The 18,188-nt window shown below is 44.4% G+C and overlaps 1 protein-coding gene across 3 annotated transcripts in view; it reads left to right on the top strand.

Moving 5' to 3' along the window:
- Nucleotides 1-17,664, top strand: part of CSNK1G3 (casein kinase 1 gamma 3) — a 199,436-nt gene extending 181,772 nt beyond the window's left edge. For 2 of the 3 annotated variants that reach the window (XM_075324903.1, XM_075324915.1), the window contains 2 exons: nt 1,129-1,152; nt 15,115-17,664. In XM_075324903.1, coding sequence (XP_075181018.1) covers nt 1,129-1,152; nt 15,115-15,169 — 79 coding nt within the window. In that variant the 3' untranslated portion in view covers nt 15,170-17,664. The remainder of the gene's footprint in view (nt 1-1,128; nt 1,153-15,114) is intronic. The other variant, XM_075324909.1, reaches the window with a different exon arrangement.
- The last annotated feature ends 524 nt before the right edge of the window (nt 17,665-18,188 follow it).

Raw genomic sequence — 18,188 nt, 5'->3', positions numbered from 1 at the left:
CGTATTACATTTTTTATAATGGCACATGGCTGGTTGTTATAACTTTAAAATTGGTCCTCCGGGACCCCCAATGCTCATTATGGCAAACATATTATATTCAACTTGTTCCCTGTACAAAGGTATTCCCAGTCACCAAGATTTTCTGGCTCCATTTTTAGGGTTGTATGGATGCCCTCAGTAGCACTCCTAGCAGTCTTACATATAATATCGATCTATTATGGACAGGTTAGACCTTTTCCCACTAAACGCATTTAAGTGCAGCCTCTTAATCCTGTAAGGTGCTTTTTCATGTTATCTTTATGTTGTATGACACAGTTCTTGAGTGACATCTTGTGCTTTTGGCAGATGCTCTCCATTGTATGTGCTGGGATAGTTGTTGGGGGAATGTGCTCACATGGGTATAGTACAAGTGAGAGTTATGTATCACATCTGATTAGAATTAAAGGGCTTGTTCATCCTTAGCATAGGATTCTCCAGTGCTGGTGCCAGGTGTAGCGGGCATGTGACCGCAAGTATGATATTTTGATACATGTTCGGGCATATGCCATCTAGATGTGTGCAGACTTACTCCATGCAAGTGTATTGAGCTAGACTGCTTACAGGCTAGTTGAATTATGGTCAGAAGTGTACAAATCACATACTTGTGGCCACATGACCGCCCGCTCCCAGCACCGCAGAGTCCTTCCAGTGCACGCACTGTGAGGATTCACAGGTTTGCAGTCATACATAGTACCTGCAGGACTTATGCACTAAGGCCGGACAACCCCCTGTTAACAGTTTTCACAGGTTCACCATTGAATAGTCTCCTGACCATAACTAAAAGCCCTCTGGTCAGGCACCCCGCAGCCCATCCAGATATCACGGTCCATACTCAGAGCATGAAGTCTGATGGGTGAAAACCGCCCAATGGTTAACATTTATCCCCAATATAAAAGATTTTATTTTCAATAGAGTTTGTGCCCAACTACCATAAGTAAGCAGATTAGGGAAATCAATGGAAATTAGGCTGATTAAGTATATGTCACATATAACATGTTGAAAAGCCGACAATGGTTGCATTTGTTGAGGTGCTATGTGGCTCAGTGTCTGATTTTTCTCCTTTTTCCCTTGTGTTCTCCCCGTGCATAGCTGCCAGAAAGTGTTGAACATGTGGTGAGTTGTCCATATGCAGAGGCAGGCAGAACAGGCTCCGCTAAAATAACATCGTTGTCACAAATCCATTGTGAAACATGTCTAGATTTATACCATTATTGCCTTTACCATCTAACTTTAATATTTAAACATTAATACCTTTCTGTTCTACATGTCGGGAGCCGTTTTGCCTGCCGCAGTTTGTGTTTGTGTCAGTGGAGTAGCGTTTTGTGCACAATTGCCTGTTCCACGTAATGTTCTTCGTTCACAGCTTCATCTATGTTGCTTCCTTGATCTGCCACATGGGTTAATGTATCGTTCAGTGATCCTTACCACAATTTTTGTCTTTTCTCTTCACCTCACTATAAATTTTTTATAAAGTACAGTTTTATTTTTTACTATTGGCAGAGCATGTCAGCAGGGGTTTATTTCGCCTTTGTGGGACACAACGATTATATATACACTGCAGATCAAAATTGGCGAACAATGCATGAAAACTTGCTTTTTTTTCAAAATAATGTAATCTACACTAATCAACATTTTAAAGGTTTTTTTTTTTGGGGGGGGGGGGTTGGGTTAGGGGGACCATGCCAACGAGAACAGTGTTTTACAAAAGCTCTAGAGTAGATCACCATAAACTCTTTAATTATAATCATTACGTTTTGGGCAAAATATAGAACAAGATTATAAGTAAATTTTCTGAGAGTAACAGTCGCCAGTCAGTAGAAGGTGTACATGCCTTTGCTTTCAATGACTTCAGCACATCTCTGGCCACAGGACATCACTAGTCTCTCACACTGCTCTGGTGTGATTTTTGGTCCACTCTTCTTCCAGTCTCTTCCACAGTTCTTTGACTGTTGAGGATTTCTTGGCCATGGCTTTAACCAAGGATTTCCCAGAGGTTTTCTATTGTGTGTTCATTAGTACTCTGGGCTGGTCAATTCATTGTTTCAATGTTTTCTGTTACAAGGAACTGCTTTCTCTGTTTTGTTGTGTGACACAGGGCATCGTCCTGCATAAAAATTGCTGATTTGAGTGATGAACGCAAGTAAGGAACCATGTGCTGTTGAAGAAGGGTCTGATACACACTTGCATTCACTCTGCCATGTAGTTGTATGAGAGGTCCAACTCTTGCTGCAGAAAACATTCCCCAAACCATGACACTTCCTCCACCACCTTTCACTGACTTCTTAAAACACTTTGGGTTCAGTCTTTCCTCAGTTTTTCAACAAACAATGTTTCCCATCATACCCAAATAAATTAAACTTTCTTTCATCAGTAAAATTAACTGTGGACCACTTCTCCTCTGTCCACACAACATGCTCCTCACCAAAGGCGAGTCTAGCCTTTTGATGCTTTCTGCTAATGAGAGGTTTGGTCACTGCAGAGTGTGATTTCAAATGTTGTGACACTGTATGACGAGACAGATCCTTACCCTGTTCAGTGCTGAACTGGAGTGCAATTTCAGCTGCAGTGTTGAAACAATTACCCATGGACGTTCTCCGCATTATCCTGTCCCCTCTTGTATGATGTGTCTTTTGAGAGTGACCAGCGTTTTTGGGGGACTTGAAAAAGTTAGTGATGTTGTAAAGATGCAATATTCCTGAAATCACGGTCTTGGAATCACCAACTTCTCTTGTTATAGCTGATAGGGTCACCCCTTTGGCCTTCATCTGGACAACTTGCTGCCGGAGAGTTTCAGTCTCTTTGGAACATATTTTTGCCAAGTCGGTGGAAACTGGAGAGTTAAGGTCCAGTCACACTAAACAACTTACCAGCGATCCCAACAACGATAGAGATCGCTGGTAAGTTGCTAGGAGGTTGCTGGTGAGAGGTCTCACTGCGACGCTCCAGCGATCCCACCAGCAACCTGACCTGGCAGGGATCGCTGGAGCGTCGCTACACGAGTTGCTGGTGAGCTGTCACCAGCAACCAGTGACCAGCCCCCAGCGCCGCGTGGAAGATGCTGCGCTTGGTAACTAAGGTAAATATCGGGTAACCAACCCGATATTTACCTTGGTTACCAGCGCACGCAGCTACACGAGCAGGGAGCAGCGCACACTGAGCGCTGGCTCCCTCCTCTCCTAGTTACAGCACACATCGGGTTAATTACCCGATGTGTGCTGCAGCTAAATGTGCACAGAGCAGGGAGCAGCGCACAATGCTTAGCGCTGGCTCCCTGCTCTCCTAGCTACAGCACACATCGGGTTAATTAACCCGATGTGTCCTGCAGCTACATGTGCACAGAGCAGGAGCCGGCACTGACAGTGAGAGCGGCGGAGGCTGGTAACAAAGGTAAATATCTGGTAACCAAGGACAGGGCTTCTTGGTTACCCGATGTTTACTGTGGTTACCAGCCTCCGCAGAAGCCGGCTCCTGCTATCTGCACATTTAGTTGTTGCTGTCTCGCTGTCACACACAGCGATCTGTGCTTCACAGCGGGAGAGCAACAACTAAAAAATGGCCCAGGACATTGAGCAACAACCAACGACCTCACAGCAGGGGCCAGGTTGTTGCTGGATGTCACACACAGCGACATCACTAGCAACATCGCTGTTACGTCACAAAAGTTGTTCGTTAGCAGCGATGTTGCTAGCGATGTTGCTTAGTGTGACGGGGCCTTTAGGCTGCCAGTTAAATAGAGTTTGTCAGATAATTAAAGAAATTAGCACCAAGTGCCAGATTAACACCAATAACTTGCAAGTATCTGAAAGTGTTCTTTGGATCAGTGTTATTTATCATTTATTGCATTTTATATTTTTATGTGCTTAAGAAGAAATACAATTTTTGAAATAAGCTTAAAATACTGCTAGTTTATGCATGTTAGGATATAATCACATAGGACTACACAATGACCTCAACATTTAGGAAATTGTGTGTTCTCTAATTTTTATCTCCAGTTTGTATGTATGTATATACAGTCAGGGCCAGAAATATTTGGACAGTGACACAAGTTTTGTTATTTTAGCTGTTTACAAAAACATGTTCAGAAATACAATTATATATATAATATGGGCTGAAAGTGCACACTCCCAGCTGCAATATGAGAGTTTTCACATCCAAATCGGAGAAAGGGTTTAGGAATCATAGCTCTGTAATGCATAGCCTCCTCTTTTTCAAGGGACCAAAAGTAATTGGACAAGGGACTCTAAGGGCTGCAATTAACTCTGAAGGCGTCTCCCTCGTTAACCTGTAATCAATGAAGTAGTTAAAAGGTCTGGGGTTGATTACAGGTGTGTGGTTTTGCATTTGGAAGCTGTTGCTGTGACCAGACAACATGCGGTCTAAGGAACTCTCAATTGAGGTGAAGCAGAGCATCCTGAGGCTGAAAAAAAAAAGAAAAAATCCATCAGAGAGATAGCAGACATGCTTGGAGTAGCAAAATCAACAGTCGGGTACATTCTGAGAAAAAAGGAATTGACTGGTGATCTTGGGAACTCAAAAAGGCCTGGGCGTCCACGGATGACAACAGTGGTGGATGATCGCCGCATACTTTCTTTGGTGAAGAAGAACCCGTTCACAACATCAACTGAAGTCCAGAACACTCTCAGTGAAGTAGGTGTATCTGTCTCTAAGTCAACAGTAAAGAGAAGACTCCATGAAAGTAAATACAAAGGGTTCACATCTAGATGCAAACCATTCATCAATTCCAAAAATAGACAGGCCAGAGTTAAATTTGCTGAAAAACACCTCATGAAGCCAGCTCAGTTCTGGAAAAGTATTCTATGGACAGATGAGACAAAGATCAACCTGTACCAGAATGATGGGAAGAAAAAAGTTTGGAGAAGAAAGGGAACGGCACATGATCCAAGGCACACCACATCCTCTGTAAAACATGGTGGAGGCAACGTGATGGCATGGGCATGCATGGCTTTCAATGGCACTGGGTCACTTGTGTTTATTGATGACATAACAGCAGACAAGAGTAGCCGGATGAATTCTGAAGTGTACAGGGATATACTTTCAGCCCAGATTCAGCCAAATGCCGCAAAGTTGATCGGACGGCGCTTCATAGTACAGATGGACAATGACCCCAAGCATACAGCCAAAGCTACCCAGGAGTTCATGAGTGCAAAAAAGTGGAACATTCTGCAATGGCCAAGTCAATCACCAGGTCTTAACCCAATTGAGCATGCATTTCACTTGCTCAAATCCAGACTTAAGATGGAAAGACCCACAAACAAGCAAGACCTGAAGGCTGCGGCTGTAAAGGCCTGGCAAAGCATTAAGAAGGAGGAAACCCAGCGTTTGGTGATGTCCATGGGTTCCAGACTTAAGGCAGTGATTGCCTCCAAAGGATTCGCAACAAAATATTGAAAATAAAAATATTTTGTTTGGATTTGGTTTATTTGTCCAATTACTTTTGACCTCCTAAAATGTGGAGTGTTTGTAAAGAAATGTGTACAATTCCTACAATTTCTATCAGATATTTTTGTTCAAACCTTCAAATTAAACGTTACAATCTGCACTTGAATTCTGTTGTAGAGGTTTCATTTCAAATCCAATGTGGTGGCATGCAGAGCCCAACTCGCGAAAATTGTGTCACTGTCCAAATATTTCTGGACCTAACTGTATCTAATTTATATTGCTGTATACACACTATACTGAGGCTCCTTGTAGTCACCGGCACTGTGGAGTCGGTAAGCTTAGCTTCTGACTCCTTAAATTTTTAAGGCACTCTTAACTCCATCTTAGATGGCCATTAATTAGTATTCGTAAATTTACTTCGGTAAAATAACATCACTGTGTCAGGTTTTCCATTTTATCATGATATAAAGTTTTATGTGCAGGAGCCTGAGGAAGGCTAGGGCAAAGTACTACAAAGTAGGGGGGGGGGGAATGCTTTCAAAAATAGTGTTAATAGTTTGTAATCTAACTCAAATCAATAATTGGTGTCACCACCCTTGTTTGTCTTTTAGAACAGCATCAAATCATCACTTTCTAGATACACTTGCCAAGTTTGTTCAAAAACTGTTTGCAAGGAGGTGTTCCCCAAAGTCTTGGAGAAATAAGCACAGATTTTCTGTGGATGTGGGCTTATGCCAATACTTCAAGTCTCTTCAAGTAATCCCAAACTGACTCGATGTTGAGATCAAGGCTCTGGGGGGCCATATCATCACTTTCAGGACTCCTTGTTCTTTATTCTGTATGTTTGATGTTGTTGCATGATGAGTATCTTCCTGAATTTCTCATCATTGAGGACACCAATTAATCTTGACCAAATTCGAACCTCCAATTTCTGAAATTCAGTTCATAAGTTGCCAGGAATGTCCCCCTGCTTTACTGTTCTTGCAGACACTCATTGTACTACTTTCCAGCCCTTTGGCCAATAAACTTCCTTCTGGTACAGCCAAATATTTCACATTTTAACACATCTATCCAGAACACCTGCTGCCAATATTATGCACCACAGTTCCTAGGTTTTCATGCATAGTTGAGTCACTTGGCTTTGTATCCATGTTGAAGGCGTTTGGCAACAATTCTTACAGGACTGCCTCTAGTGACCAATATAAATGAATAAAGCTCTGCTGGAACCATACAAAGATTGGTGCTCAGAAAAAGGATATTATTATAATAATAATAATAATAATAGATTTCTGGCACACAAGTTTGTGATGAAATATAATTTTATTTGTAAATTATTTCTGCAAAAGAGCCACACTGCCAGTTTTGCCAACGTTTTGGCTCTTACATTCAGAGCCTTCGTCTGGGCAAAATGGATCTAGTGATATAACAATAGAAAATATCAATTTTAAAAAAAAAAAGACCAAAATACAAACAGATAATAAAGTATATACAGTTAAAGCATGCGTGATATTTTATCGTGTAATCATACACTGATTTGCAAAAATCATGCTGGGAAATTATGTGGTTCAAGTGTACAACAGGTCACGGATGACACATGCAGATTATGCAATCAGAAATCTAATATATAAAGGTGTGTGTGTGTGTGTGTGTGTGTGTGTGTCCCCGCTAAAGGAATCCGCACCGTCGCATTTACAATTACAAAATTTTGTACAGACGCCTCATGTGACTCAGGGAACGCCATAACTATGTTTTAACAAGAAAATTGAACCCCGCGCTTTACAGTTACTCTCCAAAGAACTTGCCTCCATTAAAGTGAATTGTGCTGCGAGCTACAGGCTATTAATAGGCGCTATGATTGGTTGCTATAGGAACAAAGGACATTCATAGTATAAGAAGCTTATGTGTGAGGTAATATGATGTCGGTGGAGAGACAGGCAGTAACAGACTGAGAGACAGACAGAGGCACACAGGGAAAGCGACAGACAGACACACAGACAGATAGGAAAAAAAGAGACAGATGGAAAGAGACACAGAAAGATACACGGGGAGAGAGGCAGAGGCAGACCGGGGAGAGTGGCAGAGGCAGACCGGGGAGAGTGGCAGAGGCAGACCGGGGAGAGTGGCAGAGGCAGACCGGGGAGAGTGGCAGAGGCAGACCGGGGAGAGTGGCAGAGGCAGACCGGGGAGAGTGGCAGAGGCAGACCGGGGAGAGTGGCAGAGGCAGACCGGGAAGAGTGGCAGAGGCAGACCGGGGAGAGTGGCAGAGGCAGACCGGGGAGAGTGGCAGAGGCAGACCGGGGAGAGTGGCAGAGGCAGACCGGGGAGAGTGGCAGAGGCAGACCGGGGAGAGTGGCAGAGGCAGACCGGGGAGAGTGGCAGAGGCAGACCGGGGAGAGTGGCAGAGGCAGACCGGGGAGAGTGGCAGAGGCAGACCGGGGAGAGTGGCAGAGGCAGACCGGGGAGAGTGGCAGAGGCAGACCGGGGAGAGTGGCAGAGGCAGACCGGGGAGAGTGGCAGAGGCAGACCGGGGAGAGTGGCAGAGGCAGACCGGGGAGAGTGGCAGAGGCAGACCGGGGAGAGCGACAGACATTATCCCAGGCAACGCCCGGGTACAACAGCTAGTATAGAATAAATGCAATGAGGCACAAAAAATGCATAATAAGTAATATACCATAATAAATTACAGGACTGTTATTTATTATGGTATATTACTTGTTATTATGCGTTTCTATCTTTATATCACTAGATCCATTTTGCCCAGACGAAGGCTCTGAGTGTAAGAGCCGAAATGTTGGCAAAACTGACGGTGTGGCTCTTTATGCAGAAATAATTTACAAATTTATATTATTTCATCACAAACTTGTGTGTGCCAGAAATCTATATTATTAATATTATTACCTCTAGTGACCAGACTTGATCGAACAGTAGATGAGTATAGCTGATGGTTGCTGCCAGTTCTGACCTGATAGCACAATTGAACATGTTCGATTTCGAACTGATGCAATTATGATGTTCATCTGCTGCGAAGTTTCCTTGGTCGACCTATAGTTCGACTATTCTCAACGTTGTCCATTTCTTGGTGTCCTCAGTGCTGAGGACTACAGCCGGATACATATCCTTCATGCACCCAAACATACAGCCAATATCATTAAAAACTATGAATTGGAGTAAAAAAGAACAAGGAGTGCTGGAAGTAATGGTATAGACCTCGCATAGCCCTGATCCTCATATTATCTAAACAATTTTCAAACTCAAGGCCCACAGGACAAATCCAGACCGACACATCATTTTTTGAGGCTTTTGAGTTGGGTTTCCAGTTAAGCCCAGGTGATTTTCTCTGCAATCCAAAGCGTCCAGCAGAAAAAAAGCACTATCCGTTATTTTTTCTGTTTTTGTTTTTTTTGTTTTTTTTAAATTTTAAATCCAGTTTATACTGCGTGCGGGCTAAGGAGGCTGCCATGTGCACAGAAGATAGTAAGAATGTATGTGTTCCTGCTAGATGTGACATCACTTCCGATCCGGAGTGCAGTGCGCAATACGACAGAGTGGCTGTGATTCTAGAGAGATGTGATGTACGCTATCGTCTTCATCCCTCATTCACTGCATCAATGAGATGGTGCAGTTAAAAAAGGGCAATGAGTCGGGGGATTCGGGGGGTCCAAACTGCCATGGGTAAGCCTGTGATGGGGTTTAGTGGGATCTCTAATGCCAGTGGGATTCTTGTGGTGGGGTTCAGAGAGGTGTATTATGCTGTAAGGCAGGGGTGGGGAACCTCCGGCCCGCGGGCCGCATGCGGCCCGCCATGACCTTTTATGTGGCCCCCGGGCAGATTCCCGGGGGAGGCAGTGCTCGTGCTGTCACCGTGGTCTTGCTGCCGCCGGCCCTTTAAATCCACACATTGCTGTTTGTGCTGCAATGTGTTCTCCCGTCGGCCAGTGCTTACTTTGTGGGCGGGTCCACAGCAGCCTCACAGCTTCCAGCGTTGTGTGCACGCCCCCTGCCCTCCGGAGATCAGTGCCCGCCTTCTCCTTCTGATGCAGTGTGTCCGGCTCCTGCACTCCGGTGATGTGAATGCAATGCTGCTGTGAGTCCAGCGCCGACCCTCTGCTGCTATGTGCCCTGCCCAATGCTTTGTGCCTAAACCCCAGTTCTGTAAACCCTCTCCCCCAGAGTTGCATGAAACTCTCAGCACAGTGTGCCCCCCAATGTCCTGTGTGCACCCCTCCCCAATGTCCTGTGTGCACCCCTCCCCCAGTCCTGTGTGCACCCCCCACACAATCCTGTGTGCAGCCCCCCAATGTACTGTGTGCACCCCCCACACAATCCTGTGTGCAGCCCCCCCAGTCCTATGTGCAGCCCCCACACAATCCTGTGTGCAGCCACCCCAGTCCTATGTGCAGCCCATCACCCAGTCCTGTGTGCACCCCCCACACAATCCTGTGTGCAGCCCCCCAATGTCCTGTGTGCACCCCCCACACAATCCTGTGTGCAGCCCCCCCAGTCCTATGTGCAGCCCCCCCCCAGTCCTGTGTGCAGCCCCCCCAGTCCTGTGTGCAGCCCCCCCAGTCCTATGTGCTGCCCATCACCCAGTCCTGTGTGCAGCCCCCCCAGTCCTGTGTGCACCCCTCCCCCAGTCCTGTGTGCACCCCTCCCCCAGTCCTGTGTGCACCCCTCCCCCAGTCCTGTGTGCACCCCCCACACAATCCTGTGTGCAGCCCCCCAATGTCCTGTGTGCACCCCCCACACAATCCTGTGTGCAGCCCCCCCAGTCCTATGTGCAGCCCCCACACAATCCTGTGTGCAGCCCCCCCAGTCCTGTGTGCAGCCCCCCCAGTCCTATGTGCTGCCCATCACCCAGTCCTGTGTGCAGCCCCCCCAGTCCTGTGTGCACCCCTCCCCCAGTCCTGTGTGCACCCCTCCCCCAGTCCTGTGTGCACCCCCCACACAATCCTGTGTGCAGCCCCCCAATGTCCTGTGTGCACCCCCCACACAATCCTGTGTGCAGCCCCCCAATGTCCTGTGTGCAGCCCCCCAATGTCCTGTGTGCAGCCCCCCAATGTCCTGTGTGCAGCCCCCCAATGTCCTGTGTGCAGCCCCCCAATGTCCTGTGTGCAGCCTCCCAATGTCCTGTGTGCACCCCCCACACAATCCTGTGTGCAGCCCCCCCAGTCCTATGTGCTGCCCATCACCCAGTCCTGTGTGCAGCCCCCCCAGTCCTGTGTGCACCCCTCCCCCAGTCCTGTGTGCACCCCTCCCCCAGTCCTGTGTGCACCCCCCACACAATCCTGTGTGCAGCCCCCCAATGTCCTGTGTGCACCCCCCACACAATCCTGTGTGCAGCCCCCCCAGTCCTATGTGCAGCCCCCACACAATCCTGTGTGCAGCCCCCACACAATCCTGTGTGCAGCCCCCCCAGTCCTGTGTGCAGCCCCCCCAGTCCTATGTGCTGCCCATCACCCAGTCCTGTGTGCAGCCCCCCCAGTCCTGTGTGCACCCCTCCCCCAGTCCTGTGTGCACCCCCCACACAATCCTGTGTGCAGCCCCCCAATGTCCTGTGTGCAGCCCCCCAATGTCCTGTGTGCAGCCCCCCAATGTCCTGTGTGCAGCCTCCCAATGTCCTGTGTGCACCCCCCACACAATCCTGTGTGCAGCCCCCCCAGTCCTGTGTGCAGCCCCCCCAGTCCTGTGTGCAGCCCCCCCGAGTCCTGTGTGCAGCCCCCCGAGTCCTGTGTGCAGCCCCCCCAGTCCTGTGTGCAGCCCCCCCCCCCCAGTCCTGTGTGCAGCCCCCCCCCCCAGTCCTGTGTGCAGCCCCCCCAGTCCTGTGTGCTGCCCATCACCCAGTCCTGTGTGCTGCCCATCACCCAGTCCTGTGTGCTGCCCATCACCCAGTCCTGTGTGCTGCCCATCACCCAGTCCTGTGTGCTGCCCATCACCCAGTCCTGTGTGCTGCCCATCACCCAGTCCTGTGTGCTGCCCATCACCCAGTCCTGTGTGCAGCGCAACCTCCGTGTGGTGCCTGTGTGCAGCGCAACCTCCGTGTGGTGCCTGTGTGCAGCGCAACCTCCGTGTGGTGCCTGTGCCCCCAGCCCCGCGTGTGGTGCCTGTGCCCCCAGCCCCATGCCCCCAGTTAATTAATTTTCACCCAATATAGCAGGGTCATTTAAACATTGATAATTTTGTGCGGCCCCCGAAGGTTGGTAGAAATTTCCAAATGGCCCCCAACAGAAAAAAGGTTCCCCACCCCTGCTGTAAGGTATGCCTCTGAGTTTTTTTTTTTTTTTAAGGGGGGGGGGAGGGGGAATAATGCAAGGGGGATGAGTTTTTGAGAGATTTGTGGGGTCTATAATGGGGGACACCTGTAGTGGGTTTTGGGGGATAAATGTGTTTCAATTGCAAGGGTCTGTAATGCGGTGAGGATACGTGTTAGATTTTGGGGTGGGGGGAGGTTTGGGGGCTGCAATACTGTAAGTAAGCGAGTGGTGGGGTATGCAATATGCTGGTACTAATCCTGTGGTGGGATTTTGAGGGGAATGGGATGTAGGAGGATGCCTGTGGTGGGATTTTGCGGGTCTTTAATGCTTGGGGTATGCCTGCAGTGGCATTTGGAGGGTCTGTGATTCCTGTGGTGGGATTGGGATGTGAGCAATGGGGGGTGCAATTCTGGGGAGATACCTGTGGTGAGACTTTGGGGCATGTGTGATTCTGTAAGATGACAGTGATGGGATTTTTTTTTTTAGTGGGTGCATAATACTGTAGGTATTCCTGCTGTGGAATTTGGGGGGTTGTACAATACTGGAGGATACATGCAGTGGTGTTTTGGGGGTCTATAATGTTGTGATGATGCCCCAGTGGGATCTGGGTTTGGGGGATTGGTGTACAGTGCTACAAGAATGCTTTGGTGGAATTTTAGAGGGCTATAATGCAGTGCGGATACCTATGATGTGATATGGGGTGTGTGCAATCCTATGAGGGAAGCTTATTGTGGGATTTATACCCCAGGGACAGCTGTCGCGCAGCCCTCTGACCCAGGCACAGCTGTTTCGCCTTTTTTTTTTAAATTTTTTTACCCCCCTCCGTACAATGGGGAAAAAATTACGCCAAACCATTCTTTTTTTTTTTTCTGACACGAGTTTTGCCCAACTTTTGGGTTTAATTCACACTCAAGCGCTTTCATAGTATATGTGCCATTTATTATTCTATCCTTTTGAGCAGTCTTTGAGGCCACTTTGTGGTGGACAGATTCGCATGCGGTCTGTATATTCTTTGATGGCATTTTTGCTACAGTATTAACGTGTGTAGCAGATCAAATCCGCGTTGGCTTTACCTCTTGTTCTTGTTCCCATTTGTTCTAATCAACAGCAATGCTCCCAACCTTTTCTAGTAATACAGGAACTACCTGTGCTCATAAGACCATATTGTAGTCAATCTTAATGCTTCCACGTTTGCTTCATGTATTTTAGAAGTGGCTTATAGTAAAGGTGTAAAGTGGGACTGTGATCCTTTTTATTTAAAAGTAAATGAAATTACCGTACTCTTTGATCACCATTAACACTGCATTTTTACTGACCTCAATTCTAGCTGGTCTTGTCAGTTGCCATATTTAGGTCAGAAGAGACGGGCTGAGGCTGGTTTCCATGTGCATCTGTTACACAATGCTTCTCACATATGTTGCTTTTTGACAGCTAATTGTTTTCCCTTTGAATAATGCTGAAAGCAATAGCCATTAAATGTGTCCATGTAGATTGCATGCTAGATGTACAGTTATGACTGAAAATGCTAGCGCCCTTGAAATTGTTCCAGAAAATTAAGTATTTTTCCCAGAAAATTTTTAAATTACGTGTAATGTTTTACACATTTATTTTCTGTGTAGTGGAGCACACAAAAAAACAAAACAGAAAAAAAATGCAAATTGGACATAATTTCACACAAACCCCAAAAATAGGACGGACAAATTTGTTGGTAACCTCAAATTAATATTTGGTTGCACACAATCCAGCTGCTTACTCTTCTCAACTGGAATTTTAGACCACTCTTCTTAAGCAAACTGTTCCAGGTCTCTCATTTTGAAGGGTACCTTCTCCCAACAGCAATTTTAAGATCTCTCCACAGGTGTTAAAGGGGATTTCAATCCAAATTCATTCCTGGCCTGTTCAGAACTCTCCAGCGCCCCCCACCCCCCACCCCCTCCCATCCATTTCTGGGCGCTTTGTATGTTTGCAGTCATTGTCTTGCTGGAAGACCCCTGACCTTGGAGGCAAACCCCTTACTGACACTGGGTACTAGATTGCACCCCAAAATTATTTTGTAATCTTCAGATTTTGTGAAGCCTTGTATACAGTCAAGACACCAAAACATGTTGGAGCTTCATCATATGTCTGTAGGTACTGTGCTCTTTTCTTTGTGAGCCTAATTCTGTTTTCAGTAAACAGTAGAATGATGTGCTTTGCCAACAAGCTCCATCTTGGTCTCATCTGTCCACAAGATGATTTCTCAGAAGGATTTTGGCTTACTCATGTACATTTTGGCAAACTGCAATCTATCTTTTGATGACTGTGTTAGTTGGGGGCCTCCTGGGGCTCCTGCCATAGCATTTCATTTCATTCTAATGTTGACAGATAGTTTCCATTAACAATCCACCCCCGCAAGACAGCTGGAATTTGATTGGTGCTGCTTATCCACCATCTTGCCTATCCGGTTTTGCAACTATTCATCGATATTTCTCTGCCTTTCATGTCTAGGTAGACGTCTAGTGCCATGGGTTGTAAACCTCATGTTCCTTTTGTCCCCTGTGCGCAACAATCAAGAAGATCTCTGGAGATGGACTTGCAACCTTGAGATTGTTGATAATTTTCAACAATTTTGATTCTCAAGTCCTCAGAGTCCTCTTGACCTCTTTCTGTTCTCCATATTTGTGAGGCACACACAGACACACAATGAAAAGATTGAGTTAACTTTTTTTTTTATCTGGGTTCAGGTGTGATTTTCATATTGCCCACAAGTGAGCTTGAAACAACAAAATTGTTTTATCCACAATTGTGTAAAGGTGTCAACATTTTTGTCCTATCCATTTTTGGGGTTTTGTTTTAATTGTCCTTTTTTGTTAATTTGTTTTGGAGGTGACAGACTCCATATAACAGTTGTAAAGACGACTTTGCCCCTATAATAATTATATAAGCAGTGTATATTTAATTTATTTTAACACACATTTAATTCCTTATGTCAATAATGGCCATGTCAGAGGGGCACTGCTGCCCTGAGGGCTCAGTGCACTTAAATCCCCTCAATTTGCATTCTAAGCGACTTCTCTAATCTCATATCAAGAACAAGATTACTATGAATGCGTTTTAAATGAAAGAACAAGGAATCCTTGATCGAAATGGTATAAAGGCCCACTTGCCACCAAAATAGTACACAACCTAAGTGCTGCAGAAGTGGTGCTTCAAGAACCTCATGAGGGACTTAAAAGATATGGCAGTGTTATAGTTTTTTTTTTTTTTTTTTTTTTTTTTTTTTGTATTCCACATGATTTTGGTGCTCAAAGTACATTAGTTTGTATTCACCATAGTGGGTCTCTCTAGAAGTTCGTGCATGCCAATTCCACTTCTTGTATTCCTGAGTTGTGACCCATTACCCTGAATGAAGTTCTTAATGGCTCTTTACTGGGTTTTGTTTTAGGTGCTGTTGCTTTTTCAAGAGGAGGAAAAGGAAAACTATTCAACGTCACAAATGACTCTGGAGAAGGGCAGACCATGGGGAATTACTCACTTGTTCATCTGCTGTCCTGTGATCACAACCGTCATCTCCACAACGACACACATGTTGTTTATTTCTTCTTCATATGTCTCTTCCCCTTTACAAAGTATCATGTTCACATGCTTCTGTTTGATTGTCTTACATTTTACGTCCAACCCTTTTAGAAGCTTTAAAGTTTTGTCATGTTAGCATTATTTCAATGGACCAATGAAGTGGTACAGATGCGAATACCTGTCTTCAGCCAAATGTAGTTACACCACCCTTGGAACTGCGAGCTGTTCATAGTTGGATAACTCGGCGAGAGGCCGTTTTATGTACAAATAGAGGATAAGGATTGTTTGCTAAAGCTTTAATATAACACACTAAATGTCTTACCCCTTGGAGATTTGCAGTTTGGTTTTGGCGAGCTTTACAGTATTACTGAAATGGTACTGCATTAGTCGATGATCGGCATTACCTTTTCTCTCCACCGTGTGAATGGTACAGCCGCCGGCCAGAGGTACCGGGAGCGAACAACCATCAAAGCAGTCTGATACGGACGCCTACACAAAATCTCAGTTGTTTAATGTTGTACCTCTTGCAGTGATAGAAGCCACAAGGACAGCAGTGCTTAATATATTACTGTTTCAGGAAAGGTGCGCTTCATGGTAATTGTCTAGACAGCCGTATGGTCATTGTAAAGAAATGATTGAACTGATGTAAGAATATAAACACTACATGGAGGAGAGGGGGTTAACAATTACTGAATTATGCATAGTCTAGCTGGAGAGCACTTTGTTACTGCTTGATGCAGAAGAGCTTATTACTCCGTTAGTTGCAATCTCCGGTTATGTCGTGGTTGGAGCGGAAACCATTCTATTCTGGCAAGGAGCAGCTCCGCTGATGGACGCTTCACTGCCCTCTATAGATCTACACTTTAGTTGGTGCTTTCAGATTCGTCCTCACCTTGACCCAACTTTTGCAGTCGTTGTAGAGCATGTGGAAAGAATTAGCTGGACACTTCATTTTCCGTAGTTTTTCCTTTTGTTATGGAAGAAGTGTCAGCATAATGGGAGACTGGCTTATTTTTTCATTTTTTTGGGGGAAGGGTGTCCTACATAATTTAATCATAGAAAAAAAAAAGTTCTAGTCCAGCAGTAATGGTCTGACACAGACCATTGTAGCCTCAGCGCTGAAGCCATGATGATTATTTGTTACGTTGGTGGAATGGACAACCTATATATATATATATATATATATATATATATATATATATATATATATATATATATATATATATATATATATATATATATATATATATATATATATATATATATATATATATATTCTTTTTTATACAATTTTTTTTCAAGGGAAGCGGCTAGAACAAATATTTCGACCAAACTATGGTTAATGTATGTAAAAAGTCAGACAAAATCTCCAAAAGTCACCTAGATCCAACCTGTATTTTTTTTTTTTCTCGTCTTTCCGTGCACGCCCTATGGCTAATTTATTTATTTTTTAAGTCTGGTTTGTGGTAACATAAAACGATGTGTATTGCAGAGAAATAAATGCACAGCTTTTGAGTTCATTATTGCATTTACAGGGATTTTAATTGTAAGTTGTAATTTATTTTGGTTAACAACCAAGAGTGCAGTGCTTATTTTTGATGGTTTATGCGCTCACATAAAACGCTGAAAATTACTGATCTGATGGTTGTTTATTTTCACTGTCGCTGTACATTATTATTTTTTTACATTGGTCAAATACATGAATTCAACCCTCTATCAACTACAATATTCATTCTGCAATTCTCAGTCTGCCTTGTTTGTGTTATTGTCTTAATCTCAAGAATGATATATAAATATATATATATAAATACATATATATTTTTTTTCGTTATGAAAGATGAGAGTTGTGGCCATTCTAATGTGAAATCACTTCTGTCTCTACAGTATTTGACCAAATTTTGTTGCACCATATTGTAAATACATGCAGCAACTTGTGTTTCTTATAATACATCTGTTTTTTTTTTTTTTGTTTTTTGTTTTTTTTGTTTTTTTTTGGTAGACCTTTCTTTTGTGTGGAGAGAAGAAGCTATTTGGCCTGTACAGTGTTTATATGATCTGAGCTCATCACACATAACAAGGAAATGTGTATATTAATCCAATTGTGGACTTCAGATATTTAAAATACAAAACCCTTTATTTGCTGCAATGACCAGTATGTAGACATTTTGCTTTTTAGCAATATTTAAGTGCTCCATTTACTGCCGTATAAAGGGGAATTTCTCTTTGGCAGCACAAAACTGGTCAATAATAGGTAATGCAGGTATGTTCAGGTTAAGCCAACAATGTTTTGCATTTATATGCTTTTTCCCTGTCTATACTAATGAAGTCAACATTGCCTGAATGTTAAAATAATGAATTACATCCCTGTTTAAAAAAAGTATGTAACTGAAGAAATAAAAAATAAAGGTAGTTTTTTTAACTTGCCGTCTTTTTCATTTTTAGATTGTCCTTTTTGTTTGTTTATTGGCTGTCTTTATCAAGGATGATACCTAAACTCCTGTATCCTTAGTTTTTGGGGGTTTTTTGTTTTTTTTTTTAAAGATTTTTTTTTGTCTTTTTGGTACTGTACGATTAATGTTTTTAAAGAGGTTTTTTTGTTTTTTCATCTGAGAGGGACCTTATCAGGTTTTTCCTCTGCCATCTGAGAGCACCATGATGTAAGGGCAGAGGTTATGATTTCAGCCATTCACTTAATGGGCTGCTTGCTAAAGATTTCATAAAAACACTTTTATCTGCTGCTGATTTAGCAGTTCTCTGAATGCTGAGCTCTGTATAACCCCACCCACACCACTGAGTGGCCTCTTTCTGTGTAGACTGTGCATAGGCAGAAAGTTGCCAATTTGTGGTGAGAGCGGGGTTATACAGCACTCTTGAATGTAGAGGACTATATTGCTGCAGGTTTACTAGTCTTCTAGTAATAAACTCCTTAGAAAACTGATATCA

This window comes from Anomaloglossus baeobatrachus, chromosome 1, assembly GCF_048569485.1.
Source record: "Anomaloglossus baeobatrachus isolate aAnoBae1 chromosome 1, aAnoBae1.hap1, whole genome shotgun sequence".
Taxonomy (NCBI): Eukaryota; Metazoa; Chordata; class Amphibia; order Anura; family Aromobatidae; genus Anomaloglossus; species Anomaloglossus baeobatrachus.
The sequence above is the reverse complement of the archived record's forward strand: the minus strand, read 5'-3'. Positions and strand labels throughout refer to the sequence as shown.